This window comes from Cynocephalus volans, chromosome 8 (genome assembly GCF_027409185.1).
Source record: "Cynocephalus volans isolate mCynVol1 chromosome 8, mCynVol1.pri, whole genome shotgun sequence".
Taxonomy (NCBI): Eukaryota; Metazoa; Chordata; class Mammalia; order Dermoptera; family Cynocephalidae; genus Cynocephalus; species Cynocephalus volans.
The window spans coordinates 25,643,730-25,657,814 of NC_084467.1; the positions used below are offsets into that span (position 1 = coordinate 25,643,730).

General features: G+C 41.5%; 1 protein-coding gene across 1 annotated transcript in view; it reads left to right on the plus strand.

Moving 5' to 3' along the window:
* The first annotated feature begins 754 nt into the window (after window positions 1–754).
* HDAC1 (histone deacetylase 1) overlaps window positions 755–14,085 on the plus strand; it is a 29,311-nt gene continuing 15,980 nt past the window's right edge. The window contains exons 1-2 of the mRNA XM_063105294.1: window positions 755–874; window positions 6,373–6,485. Coding sequence (XP_062961364.1) covers window positions 826–874; window positions 6,373–6,485 — 162 coding nt within the window. The 5' untranslated portion in view covers window positions 755–825. The remainder of the gene's footprint in view (window positions 875–6,372; window positions 6,486–14,085) is intronic.

Here is a 14,085-nt window from a genome sequence, read left to right on the forward strand (position 1 = left end):
CTGTCTAAAGAGACTCCTCAGTCATCCCGGGTGATCACATCAGGGAGGTAGGTCTTGGAGTCAGAAAGGCTGGGTTCTGCCACTTTGTTACAGTGTCTCGGGTGCGTAGCAGGCATTTGGTACAATTGAAAATAGAATTTAATTACTAATTTTGTGACTCTGTGCAGTTCACAAAAGTCTGAACTTGTTTATCGTTATCTGTAAAGTGGCGCTAAAAAGCCCTCCGCCAGAGCTGTCTTCAGAAATAACAGACAACGTAGGTAAAGCACAGTACTTGGCCCACAGCAGGCCCTCGGCGAACACGGGTTTTCTTCCCCTTTCTTGTCCGTTTTTCTCCCTCCTCTAAACCCGCGTTCCAATCCAGGTTCAGCCCCTCCATTAGCTAAGTGACCTTGTGCAAGTCATTTGTCCCCTGGAGGCCTCGGTTTATTCTCTGAAAAATTAGAAAGTTGGCCTCGGATCTCCAGGCGTGCTCCCAACAGCAAAATGGGACTGTGAAGTTTACGGAGCTGCTTTCCTCCCCCGGGACTGATGGTACGGTCCCCGGGCAGCTCCCCCACCCCTCTGTCGCGGACCTTGGTACAGGCCCAGGGGGCCCTCGGCGGCCTCTCAGGGCTGCCCTTGCCCCCTGCCGAGTTCCGGCCCGGGCCTGCGCAAGCTGATTGGCTGGAGCGGTGCCCGGGCTGCGCGGCTATAGGTGAGCCTGGGAGGGGACGGGCGGAGCGGGCTGGAGACCCGCCCCCTCCCCCCTGGGTCGGACGCAGCGCGGAGCCGCGGGCGGGAGGGCGGACGGACCGACTGACGGGAGGGACGGCGGCGAGCAAGATGGCGCAGACTCAGGGCACCAGGAGGAAAGTCTGTTACTACTACGACGGTGAGTCCCGTCCTGGCGGCGGGGGCGGGGCCGGGCCGGATCGGGGGAGGGACGCTGAGGCTGAGGTGATCTGAGAGGGGAGGCTGAGGCGTTGGGGGGAGGCTGAGGCATTGGGGGAAGGCTGAGGGAGGAGGCTGCGGGGAAAGGAGGTCGAGGCTGAGGGAGGAGGCTGAGGCCGAGAGGGGTCGTGTGGGGAAGCCTGAGGTAATCTTGGGGGGGAGATTCTGAAGAAGTCTGCTGTGGAGGGTTTGAGTGGGCCTCCTACAGGGGAGGCTGAGTCTGAGGGGGGAGGCAGAATCTGATGGAGGCGGTTGCAAGAATGTATATGGTCCTGCTGAGAATTCAAAGGTCTTCCACTGTCCCGTTCCTTCCTCATCTTCTTTGGTGAGCGTCCTGCAGAACTGGTCACCCGCTTCCCCTCCCCCCAGTCTCTGAGCAGGGCCTGCAGTTGCTGCTGGGAAATGGGGCCCTCGGGGTTGGAAGGAGAAGGATGCAACCTGTTAAAACAGACTTTTCATTGAACACAAGTGTTTCGAGCCGCTCACTCTGTTCTAGGTAGGGTTTGGGTGCTGGGGCCCTGGGGATGATCAAGTCGTACTTCCTTCCCATCTTCAGCACACAGTCTAGAGGGGAAGATACACAATGGCAGAAGTACTCTCCAGTGTCAGTGCTGGGTTAAAGAAGAGCTAGATGTTCTGGGAGCACAGAGAACAGGCACCCAACCCAGCCTGAGGAGTCAGGAAAGGAGGTGTCATCTCAGTTAGGACCTGAAGAACAGGGGGCATTAGCCAGGCCCAGGGAAGGCAAAGATAACAGCAGGTTTAGAGGCAAGAGGAAGGACAGCACCTTTGAAAAACAGTAGGTATTTGTACAGTACGGCTGAGGCATAGATTTGGGGGACTAGTGTAGAAGGTGGGGAGCAAGGGAGGTTGTGAAGGGTTGGCAGTGATGAGGCTGGAGAATTCAGTAGGGATCAGATCATGAAGGGCCGTGCATGCTATACCAAGGAAGTTGGACTTTATTCTGAGGGCACTTGTGAATCATTCAAGTTTTATGCAGGTTAGTGACATCATCAGATTTATACCTTAGAAGTATCACTCTGGGACAGAAATTCATGAATGTAGGGGTAAGGAAGAAGCCTTGAATTTCAAGTTTCTGGCACAGGAAATTTGATGGTGGGTGTTTGGAGAAAGACATGTCAATTGATAATTAAAATTATTTTTTTTGGGGCCGGCCCGTGGCTCACTCGGGAGAGTGCGGTGCTGATAACACCAAGGCCCCGGGTTCGGATCCCATATACGGATGGCCGGTTCGCTCACTGGTTGAGCGTGGTGCTGACAACACCAAGTCAAGGGTTAAGATCCCCTTACCGGTCATCTCTAAAAAAAAAAAAAAAAAAAAAAAAAATTATTTTTTTTAAAGAAATAACTATTGAGGCTGGCCGGTTAGCTCCGTTGGTTAGAGCTTGGTCTTGTAACACCAAGGTCAAGGGTTCGGAGCCCCATACTGGCCAGCTGCCAAGAAAAATAAAGTATTTATTTTACTTTTTTTTTTTTTGTCTTTTTCGTGACTGGCACTCAGCCAGTGAGTGCACCGGCCATTCCTATATAGGATCCGAACCCGCGGTGGGAGTGCCGCTGTGCTCCCAAGCGCTGCACTCTCCCGAGTGCGCCATGGGGCCTGCCCATAAAGTATTTATTTTTAAATTAAACAAATAATTAGTTGAGATGTCTAGGGGACATCAAGTAGAGGCATCCAGACCATTCAGAGCTGCAGTTTATTTTATTTATTTATTTATTTTTAATTAAGTTTTTTGGTGGCTGGCTGCTATGGGGATCCAAACTCTTGACCTTTGTGTTACAGGGCTGGGCTCTAACCAACTGAGCCAACCGGCTAGCCCCAGGTCTGCAGTTTAGAAGACAGAGATGACAAGATAAAGATTTTTGGTAGTCATCACCATACAGATAGTAATTTTAGTTATAGAAGAGCATGCAGTCACCCAAGAAGATGTATAGAGTGAAAAGAGAAGAGGATCCAGGGTGGAATTCTAGGGAAGTGGACTGAAGGACAGTCTAGTGCCCTTCATATTCTGTACTCCCCTGTCATAGCACTCATCACAGTATTGGAATACCCATTTACTTGGTCATATATTTTGCAGACAGGAAGTTCCTTAAGGAAAAAGCCTCTGTATCCCTAGTCCCCAAAACAGTGCCTAGCTCATGGTAAGCTCTCAATAAATATGTGTTGATTAAATGAATCAAGATACAGAGGGAGTGGCCAGAGAGGTAAGTGAGTCTAGAAAGTGTTGGGTTACAGAAGCCAAAGGAAGGAGGGAGTGGGCAAGTGTTGGCAGGGGTTGGGGCAGAAGCTAGATTACAGTAGACTCAGAAATGAATGGATAGGTGAAGAGGAGACATCAGATTGAACCCTTTTAAAGGGAAACTTGTCTGCATCAGGGAGAGAGGGTTGTTGATAAAGGACTGATGTAGTGGCTGAGAGTTAAGCATATTCAAATTCTTACGGAAAATAACCAGAAGAGAGGGTTAGGTTGAAGGTACAGGAGAGGGACTAGTAATGATGGAGTTTCCTGAGGAGAACAGGTGAGATAGAAACCAAAGCCTAGGTAGGGACACCAGCCTTCAATAAGTTGCCTTGTGATGAGAGGGTAGGTAGCAAGGAAGAGTTCAAATGCAGTTAGGTTTGATGGGGAGAAAGTTGAGGGAGTTCTCAAGAAGTAATAGAATATTCCTTTTCCTGCAAGTGTGGGAGGCTGTTGTGAGAGGAAGCTAGGGAAATAAATTTCAAAGGATTGCTGAGGACCCATTTGAGTCTGGAACCTATGATTTTGTAGCCATGTCATTTTGTACTGTTTTATGATCTCAATATTTTGAGTTTAAAAGAAGAAAAAGCAAAAAGACCTCAGTCTTTAGAGAAGGAAGTAGACTTTTTACTTCTTGAGAAACTGAGTTTTGCAGTGAGGTCACTAGCGTGTACCTCAGATTTGGCTCTGTCACTCAGAAGCTTTGCAGTATTGGGCAAGTCACTTTACCTTTTATGTCACTCTCCTGTAAAACTGAAAATGATAGCAGTTCCCAAAATGATAGCAGTTCCCTTTATGAGAACAGTGATGGGAAAGCTCTTTAACAGTTTAAAGAAGGGCTGACCAGTTAGCTTAGTTAGAGCGTGGTGTTATAACACCAAGGTCAAGGGTTCGGATTCCCACACAGGCCAGCTGCCAAAAAAAAAAAGTTGACAGTAGAGTCAAATGAAAAGGATTATTTCTTTTTAAAGTCTCTCAGCAATATGATTAAAAACTGTTAAGAAACGGATGGGGATGGCTAGTTAGCTCAGTTGGTTAGAGCACAGCCTTCCAACACCAAGGTCATGGATTCAGATCCCAGTACCAGCCAGCCACCAAAAAAAAAAGGATGGTGTCTCTGGGCCCCACCCTCAGGTAATCCCTTATTTAGCCCTCTAGATAAGGTATCTTAGTTCTCCAGGTCCAAGCCTTGGCTGGATCCAAGCCTGATAGGCAAGGGAATTGCTAGGGGTCAAGGCCCATACCCTTTTTTTTTTTTTTTTTTTTTTTTGTCGTTTTTTCGTGACCGGCACTCAGCCAGTGAGTGCACTGGTCAGTCCTATATAGGATCCGAACCCGCGGCGGGAGTGTTGCCCGCTCCCAGCGCAGCACTCTACCAAGTGCACCACGGGCTCGGCCCCCATACCCTTTTTTCACTGGGTACTAAAAGCCGTGCCTAGGGGCTGGCCCGTGGCTCACTCGGGAGAGTGTGGTGCTGATAACACCAAGGCCATGGGTTCGGATCCTATATATGGATGGTCGGTTCGCTCACTGGCTGAGAGTGGTGCTGACAACACCAAGCCAAGGGTTAAGATCCCCTTACCGGTCATCTTTAAAAAAAAAAATAGCTGTGCCTTATCCTGATGGACCTGTAAGGAGGGATCTTTGGGTGTATAGTTCACTCGGTTTTAGAACATTGTTCAAGGAACTTCCTACCAGGTAGACCAACTCTAGATTAAGTGCAAACTGAAGTAGATACTTGGGAAACGTATTGTAGCTTTTAGCGTACCGGATTTGGAGTCTCTGAGTTAGTTCTGAGGTCACTCATTACCTGTGTGATATTGGGCAGGCACTTAACTTCTCTGAGTCTTATAATAAATATTATGAATAAATATAATAAAATTATATTATAATTTAAAAATAAATATTATAATAAATATTATCTGGGTCAGATAATAAATATTTTAGGCTTTATTTTGCCATATGGGTGGGTCTCTGTGGCAACTTCTTAACAACTCAGCTCTGCCACTGTAGTGTGAAAACAGCTATAGAGGGTAAAAAATTAATGGGCGTGTCTGTATTCCAATAAAATTTAATTTACAAAAACAGGCAGACAATTGTATTTGGCTCAAGGGCCATGGTTTGCTTACGCCACTCTTGAGCAAAGAGAATGAGGGTGAATGTGTGTGAGAGAGAGAGAGAGAGTGAGTGTGTGTGTGTGTGTATGTGTGTGTGTGTTGTGGGGGAGGATGATGGTGGTAGGTAGTAGGAGATGAAGTTGGAGAGGCAGATTAAAAAAGTTCTTGGGGGCTGGCCCGTGGCTCACTCGGGAGAGTGTGGTGCTGATAACACCAAGGCCGCGGTTTCAGATCCCATATAGGGATGGCTGGTTGGCTCACTTGGGGAGAGCATGATGCTGACAACACCAAGTCAAGGGTTAAGATCCCCTTACCAGTCATCTTTTAAAAAGAAAGAAAGAAGAAAGTTCTTGAGTGCTAGGCTGCTACTGAAGTTATTTGCTATTTATCCTGTAGGGGATGTGGAGCCATTAAGGATTTTTGAGCAGATGTCATCAGAACTGTGGATTAGGAAAATAACTCTGGTGACAGTATGGCAGATTGTTTGAACTGATGACAGAGGGACCAATTAGAAGGCTATTGTTATAGATGAAGCAAGCGATGATCAGGGTTTAGTTTTCTTATCTGTAAAATAAGCATAATTTTCCTTGTTCTACCTATTTTACAGCATTACTGTGAGGATCCAGTAAGAAAATGAAGTGAATGTGCTTTGACACCATAAAGTGTCACAATATGTAAGAGGGGTATGGTGGCTTATAATAATTCTGAGTAATGATGATTATTTTTCTTTTGTGGGAAGGAATTCCTTGGAGGTATAGTGAGGTGAGTTACCTCACTGATTGATGTTTCCCAGTAGCTTTGGAATGAATCCCGCATTCTAGTGCCTGTGTATTCCAGGATAAGAAAGTGGGCTAAACTGATCCTTAAGTGCTGACCTCACCAGGGTCCCCTGCTTTTTGTTTGTTTTCTTTTGGAGTTACCCTTCCTCATGGTAGGAAGGAATCTTGGGAATTAGAAATGAGCCTGAAAGAGTTTGCCTGGGAGTTTGCTGTAAAAATTCCTGGGTTCTCCTGAGAGTATGTGTCTAACTGTCACTGAAGCTGTCATTCTTTCTTCTTCAGGGGATGTTGGAAATTACTATTATGGACAAGGCCATCCGATGAAGCCTCACCGGATCCGCATGACTCACAATTTGCTGCTTAACTATGGTCTCTACCGAAAAATGGAAATTTACGTGAGTTACTGGGAATGCTACTAACCTCATCAGCTCTGGTTTCCTAGGTGCCATTCATTATCTCCTTTTCTCAACTACTCATTCGCTCAGTCATTAAACATGTGTTGAATGGCTGTTCTGTGGCTGGTACTGTAAATGATAAAGATTCTGTTTTTAAGGAGTTCACTCTTGTGCTGGAGACCCACACATAAACAAATAAATTATACTACAGTATGGAAGTTTACAAACTACAAAATGTGCAAATTAAATGTGTACAAATTACAAAATGTACAAGATGCAGAGATAATGAAGAGTGAAGGAGGAAGGGAACCTTGGAATGTTTTCTAGAGGTGGTATCTAAGCAGAATTTTAAAGATTGAATAGAATTTAGCCTGGAGTTTAAGAGGGGACTGGCATTCTAGGCTAAGGGAAGAACATATGCAAAAAGGCATAGGTCAAAACAATATGATGTTTGGGGAAAACATAAGTACTTCAATGTGCAGGTACTGCTGTAGTGTAGAGTTCACAGTGTGAATGAGGTGATATAGAGCTGGAGAGGTCAGCAAGGGTTGAATGTGTTGTGCTAAGCAACTCTGATGGGCCAGGATCAAAAATCCAGTGCCTAAAAAAAGAATGCTTGGGACTGAGTTGACTAGATACTAAGTCTCTAGTTATTACAGAATATAGACTCTTATCTAACCCCTAAACTCAGCTCCAGCTGATTTTGCCTGATCTTCCAGTTGTTGTTATTGTTGCTTTTGTATTGTTTTGGTAGCTGGTCATTAAGGGGAGCTGAACCCGTGACCTTGGTGTTATCAGCACCACTCTCTAATCCAAGTGAGCTAACCGGCCAGCCCTTAATTTTTTTTTTTTTTTTTTTTTGGTGGCTGGCTGGTACATGATCTTCCAGTTTTTAAAGAGAAACTGGAAATTCAGATTACTATTATTATCCTGAGGATTAAAATGTTAGTCCAAGGGTTTTTTTTTTTTTTTTTTTTTTTTTTTTATGTATGCATCAATATATCTGTGGACCAGATTTGGTCCAATTGTTCCTAGTTTTAATCTCTTCTGGAGGCAGAGAAAAACAAGTGAAATATTTTAAAGAGAGGAACAGGCATACATTTTAGAAGCAGGCCAGTTAGGCTGTTTCAAGAGTCCTAATGAAAAAATAAAGAGGGGCTGGGGGCCCATATTGCCTTATGGCATAAGTCTGTTGTTCAGGTCTGTGCTGACAGCTTGAGTAACCTAGCAACAGCAGTATCCTTCTCGCGGTTCCAGAGACTGAAAGGAGATGAGTCTTCTGTCCCAGATGGCTTTGTCATGTCTCTGGAGCCAGTGGAGGCAGCTGAGAAAGCAAGAAGGGAAGGTAGACAGAGGAGCAGACAGACCTTGGGACCAGAGAGCTTTTCAGTTGTGAAGGGTAGCTGGGAATGAAAACAAAACGCAACAAAAGTTTTCAAGGACGCTGGAGAGAAGAGGAGAGACTAACTTTCCACTCCCATCTTTTTACTGAAGAGGGAAACCCTTCCCAGAAGCTTCCCAACAGACTTGCGCATACACCTCATTGGATCATTTGCCATCCTCAGACCATTCACTGGTGTAGGGGAATGGGATTACCAGAACTGGTTTAGACTAATCTAGTTCGATCTCTAGGGCTGGGTATATTAACAACCACATTGGAATCTGTTACCAAGAAAGAAGGGATAGAATGGCTCTTTGGGTGGTAACCAACAGTGGCTGTCATAGGAGATAATACTACCTTATTGGAAATGACTTCATCTTCTTATTATAAACTCCTAAAGCAAAACCCTAGTATAATTTCTTCTTGCCAACTCTTTAGACCTTGTTCTCTTTAATGTGATCTTTTCCCTCCTCTGGCTGTACCTCTCCATTGACTGTGAGTCTTTGGTCCTATTGCCACAACAGTGTTTCTCTGAATTCATCCCTCTTATCCTTTCCATTCTCTGGTCTGTGATCTTAGAATACCTTTCCCAAAGAATAGGTAGCCATTTTTGTATCTCCTGCAATTGAGGCTTTTCGGAATCATTCCTGAAAGAAGCTCCTTAGACTTCTCATAGAAGTTGCTGTATTACCTCTATCTCTGTACCTGAAGGAGACATGTTGAGGTCTTTTTCACACAATTTCACCCTCTTTGGTCCCTCCCCGAATCCTGTCTCCACACATCTAATTAATCTAGAATCTACATCCTCACTTTACATCCAGGCACCTTCTTGTTTACATAATCAAGAATCCTGCTCTCTTTCTTACCTTGGGTGCTAATTTTTTATATTTCCAGCCTTCTTATTTATGCCTTTCTGTTCTTTTTTTAAAAAAAAGTTTTTATTAAATGTTGAGTAGGTTTTTTTTTTTGTTTGTTTTGTTTTTTTTTGTCGTTTTTTTTTCGTGACCGGCACTCAGCCAGTGAGTGCACCGGTCAGTCCTATATAGGATCCGAACCTGCGGCGGGAGCGTCGCCGCGCTGCCAGCGCAGCACTCTACCAAGTGCGCCACGGGCTCGGCCCTAAATGTTGAGTAGTTCTGAAGAATTTTTATAAAATATATGAAAGGTATAAGGAATCACAATTCAATTAATACCGTCTAGTTTAAGAAAGAGAACATTTTCTTTTCTTTTCTTTTCTTTTCTTTTTTTTTTTTTAAAAGATGACTGGTAAGGGGATCTTAACCCTTGACTTGGTGTTGTCAGCACCATACTCACCCAGTGAGCGAACCGGCCATTCCTATACGGGGTCCGAACCCATTCCTTGGTGTTATCAGCACCACACTCTCCCAAGTGAGCCACAGGCCAGCCCAGAAAGAGAACATTTTCATTACTGCTAAAGCCCTTATATACACTTTGCTGATCCTATCTTCCTTCTTCCCCAGAGTTAACTTATGCCCTGACTTTGGGATTTATTATTTCTTTCTTTTTCTTAATAATTTTACCAGCATGCATTCGTAAACAATGCATGTTTTAGTTTTACATGTGTGAATGTTATATAAATGTAGACATACAGTATTTATTATGACTTGCCTTTTTTGCTCATATGTCCCTGAGAGTCATACATGTTTTTAAAAAATTTTTTATTTAAAAGAATTACTTTTGGCTGCTGGCTGGTAAGGGGATATGAACCCTTGACCTTGGTGTTATCAGCACTGTGCTCTAACAAAATGAGCTAACCAGCCAGCCTAGAGTCATACATGTTGATGCATTTTGCTGTATTTACTTTTACTGTATTTCATTGAAATAATGTACTACAATTTGTCTATTTTATTATTGGTGGGCATTTGATTTGTTCTTGGTTTTTGGCTATTACAAACACTCCTGCTGTGAACATTCTTGAACAAGTCTTTTGGTGTACATATGGTAGAATTTCACCAGAGGATATACCAGGAGTAGAATTGTTGGGGGAGGACATACACAAAAATACGCTGGTATTAGATAAAGCCAAGATGATTTCTAATTGCCAGTAATGTAGAAGAATTGCAGTTGCTCTAAGTCCTTGTCAACACTTGATTTTGTCTGATTAAAAACTTTTTTTGCCAATTTAGGTGGGTGTGAAATGATATCTTACTATTGTTTTAATTTGTATTTCCCTATTGAAATTTCTATTCAAGTCTTTTGCCCATTTTCCTACTTGGTTGTCTTTTTTTTTTTTTTTTTTAAATTAGACCGCAGATGCATAAAATTGGGTTAATCATTATCCTTGGCTCATAAGCGTCATTGGTCTATGCCTGCCCTTCTTTTGTAAAAACCTATTTTGTTATTTATTTATTCATTTATCTACTTAACTATTTTAACAACACAATGAACATCTATAGCCCCACAACCCAACAATCACTCTTCTAAATTTTATGTTTATCATTCTCTTGCTTTTTAAAACATTTTTATTGTGTGTGTGTGAGATTGTGAATGCCTAAACCATGTATAGTGTTCATTTACTTGTTTTTGAACTTTACAAAAAAGGGTTACACTATTTGTTGTCTTCTGGGACTTGCTTTTATCATACAATATTACATTAGTAAAATCGACCTTGTTGCATGTAGCTATAATTTTTTCATTTTTCTCTGCTGAGTAATATTCTATCATATCTGTGTACTGTTATTTATCCATTCTCCCATGAACTTAATTTGCATCTGATTTTTTTAATGTTAGAAACAGTGCTACTATGAACATTCTTGTACATGTCTCCTAGTGCATATGTGCAAGAATTTCTTTTGGCTATATCTCTAGGAGTGGAATTGGTGGAAGGTAGTGTATATGAATATTAAATGACAGGTTGCTTTTCAGTGTGATTGAGTGAATTTATAGTCCCACTGGCAATATATAAGAGATACCTTGAGTCATATTCTCTTCTATACTTGGAATTAAACTTTAAATTTTGCCAATCAAATGGGTATATAAGAGTATCTTCTTGTGATCTTAATTTGCACTTTACTAAAGACCAGTGAAATTGAGCATCTCTTCATATGTTTATTATCCATTTATATTTTCTCTACTGTGAAGAAATGTCTTTTCGTTTCTTTTGTCCATTTTCCTCTTGGGTTGCTTGGCTTTTTCTTACCAATTTGTAGTAGTTCTTTATATATTCTGGTATATGTAGTCCAATGTCAATATATTATTGTAAATATATTCTATTTTCATTTTGGTTTTTTCTGAACAGAAGTTCTTAATTTTTTTTTTTTTTTTTTGTCTTTTTCGTGACCTGCACTCAGCCAGTGAGTGCACCAGCCATTCCTTTTTTTTTTTTTTTTTTTTTCTTAATAAAGATGACCGGTAAGGGGATCTTAACCCTTGACTTGGTGTTGTCAGCACCATGCTCAGCCAGTGAGCAAACCGGCCATCCCTATATGGGATCCGAACCCGGGGCCTTGGTGTTATCAGCACCGCACTCTCCCGAGTGAGCCACGGGCCGGCCCCACCGGCCATTCCCATATAGGATCCGAACCCGTGGCGGGAGCGTCGCCGTGCTCCCAGCGCCGCACTCTCCCGAGTGCGCCACGGGCTCGGCCCCAGAAGTTCTTAATTTTAATGTAGTCATATTTATTAATTGTTCCCTTTATAAGTGTTTTTTTTGTGTGTGTGTAAGAAAAAGTCTTTTCCTTCCCCACTGATCTGTCACCTCTTTTATATATTAAATGTCCATATTTATTAATTCATTCCATACGTATTTATAAAGCACTTTGTGCCAGGCACCATGTGTGGGATCAGCTTCTGGGCGCTGTTCTATTGACTTGTTTGTTGACCCCTATGCCAATACCACAGTGGCTTAGAATTAGCTCATCAAGCTCCACAAACAAATCTACTGCAATTTTGGTTGAAATTTCATTGAATGTATACATCATCTTAGACAGAATTAATATCTTGAAAATATGTCTTTGAATTCATAAATATGGTGTGTTTCCATTTATTTAGGTCTTTTAAACTTCTCACAAAAAAGCTTCTTTAATGTCTTTATTTTGAGATATATGTACAGAAAAGTACATAAAATAAATATAGTTTAACAAATTGATATAAAGTAAACCCTGTACTGCCCAGTTTGCCAAAAAAAAAAAAAGTAAACATACATGATATGAAGTAAACAACACTAGCTAGTTCAAAAAGTAGAACACTGCCTGTATCTCAGAAACCTACTTATGTCCCTTCTTGAATCAGTTTCCTTCGTCCTCTCAGAGGTAACTAGAATTCTGACCTTTCTGTTAATTTTTTCCTTGCTTTTTATCATAATTTACCTAAATATGCATCCCTAAACAATATAGTTCAATTTTTCCAAACATTGTGGATGGAATGCATTATTTGTGTGTACCTGTAGTTTGTTTATATTAATTGCTGTGTAGTATTTCATTGTAAAATATACCACAATTTACCTATTCTGTTGGTGGGCATTTGATATTCTTTCTGTTAATAAAGTTTTATAATTTTCTCCATAAAGGTCATGCACATCTTTTAAGATATTTTTTCAAGTACAGACAGTCCCCAACTTACAGTAGTTTGATTTATGATTTTTTCTTTTTTCTTTTGGCTACTTTGTGATTTTTGACTTTGAGGTCATATTTCTTGGAACTTTGAAACCTAGGATGAAGATGTGTTCTCAGGAGATTTGCTTTTACTTTGTAAAAGAGGTGGCATTTGAGATAAGCTGTGTCCTTCAGAGATTTGTGATAAGAGATGAATTTCAAATAGTGGAAAAACATGAGTACAGACACTGTGGTGGGAAGCTCTATAGGTCTTGTTGAGAAAGAGATGTTTGGTATATAATATTTATGGAAGAAAGTGGGGGAAATTAGATTGGGAAAGGAACCTTGTGAAATTATTTGATTGCTATATCAAAGAGTTTAGAATCTTTTCTTTCCTAAGTAGGGAGTCATTGAATATTTTTATTTTTTATTTATTTATTTATTTATTTATTTATTTATTTATTTATTTATTTATTTGTTTATTTATTTATTTATTTATTTATTTATTTATTTATCTATCTATCTATCTATCTATCTATTTATTTATTTATCTATCTATTTATCTATCTATCTATCTATCTATCTATCTAATCTATCTATCTATCTAATCTATCTATCTATCTATCTATCTATCTAAAAGATGACCAGTAAGGGGATCTTAACCCTTGACTTGGTGTTGTCAGCACCACGCTCACACAGTGAGCTAACCGGCCATCCCTATATGGGATCCGAACCCGTGGCCTTGGTGTTATCAGCACCGCACTCTCCCGAGTGAGCCACGGGCCGGCCCCCATTGAATATTTTTAGATCAGGGCATTGATGTTCTAAGATTTTTGTGATATCTGTATGGGAGATGGAAGAGAATAAGGCTAGATATAAATGGGACCAATTAGGATGCCAAAAATTATCCAACTGGGATAATTTATTAGGTCAACAGATATTTATTTATTGTTTGTTTATTTGTTTGTATTTTTTTTGGTAACTGGCTGGTACAGGGATCTGAACCTGTGACCTTGGTGTTACCAGCACCACACTCTCTCAAGTGAGCTAACCAGCCAGCCCTAACAGATATTTATTGAGCAGCTGCTATATGACAGGCACTGTGCTTGTTGCTTAGAATAAAGACAGACTTGAAACATGCAATTTCTATGCAGTTTGGTGAGTATTGGGAAGTACACGGTTCTCGGGGGAGCTTTTCAAGGAGTTACTTAACTGAGATTCTGGGGGTCACAAACAGCTTTCTGGGAGAATTGATTTTTCAGTTGAAACCTAAAGGTTTAGTAGAGGGTGGGAAGAGAACAGTGTTATAGGTCATAGCACATGCAAAGGCCTAAAAGTGAGAGAGATTGCCCTTGGAGAATTGCAAGTAAAATGGTGGTTGGCAGGTTGGTACAGTGCATGAGATAAATTTAGCCCCTCAAACATGTTTTGTTTAACCCACAAAGTATTTCTTTTTGTATTCATTTTGGTTTTTAGCCCACAAAGTATTTTTAAGAACGTTACATTAGTTGCCACCTTTGAAAAAAATGAAATTTTACCCAAAGAATCTGGCAATTGGGCCCAAATTCCCTCATGGCAGTAATAAGCTAAAGTTAGGTAAAGGCTGTCCTCTGCTTACTGGTTTTTTGTTTGTTTGTTTAAATTACCTAGTGGTGTGGTGCTGATA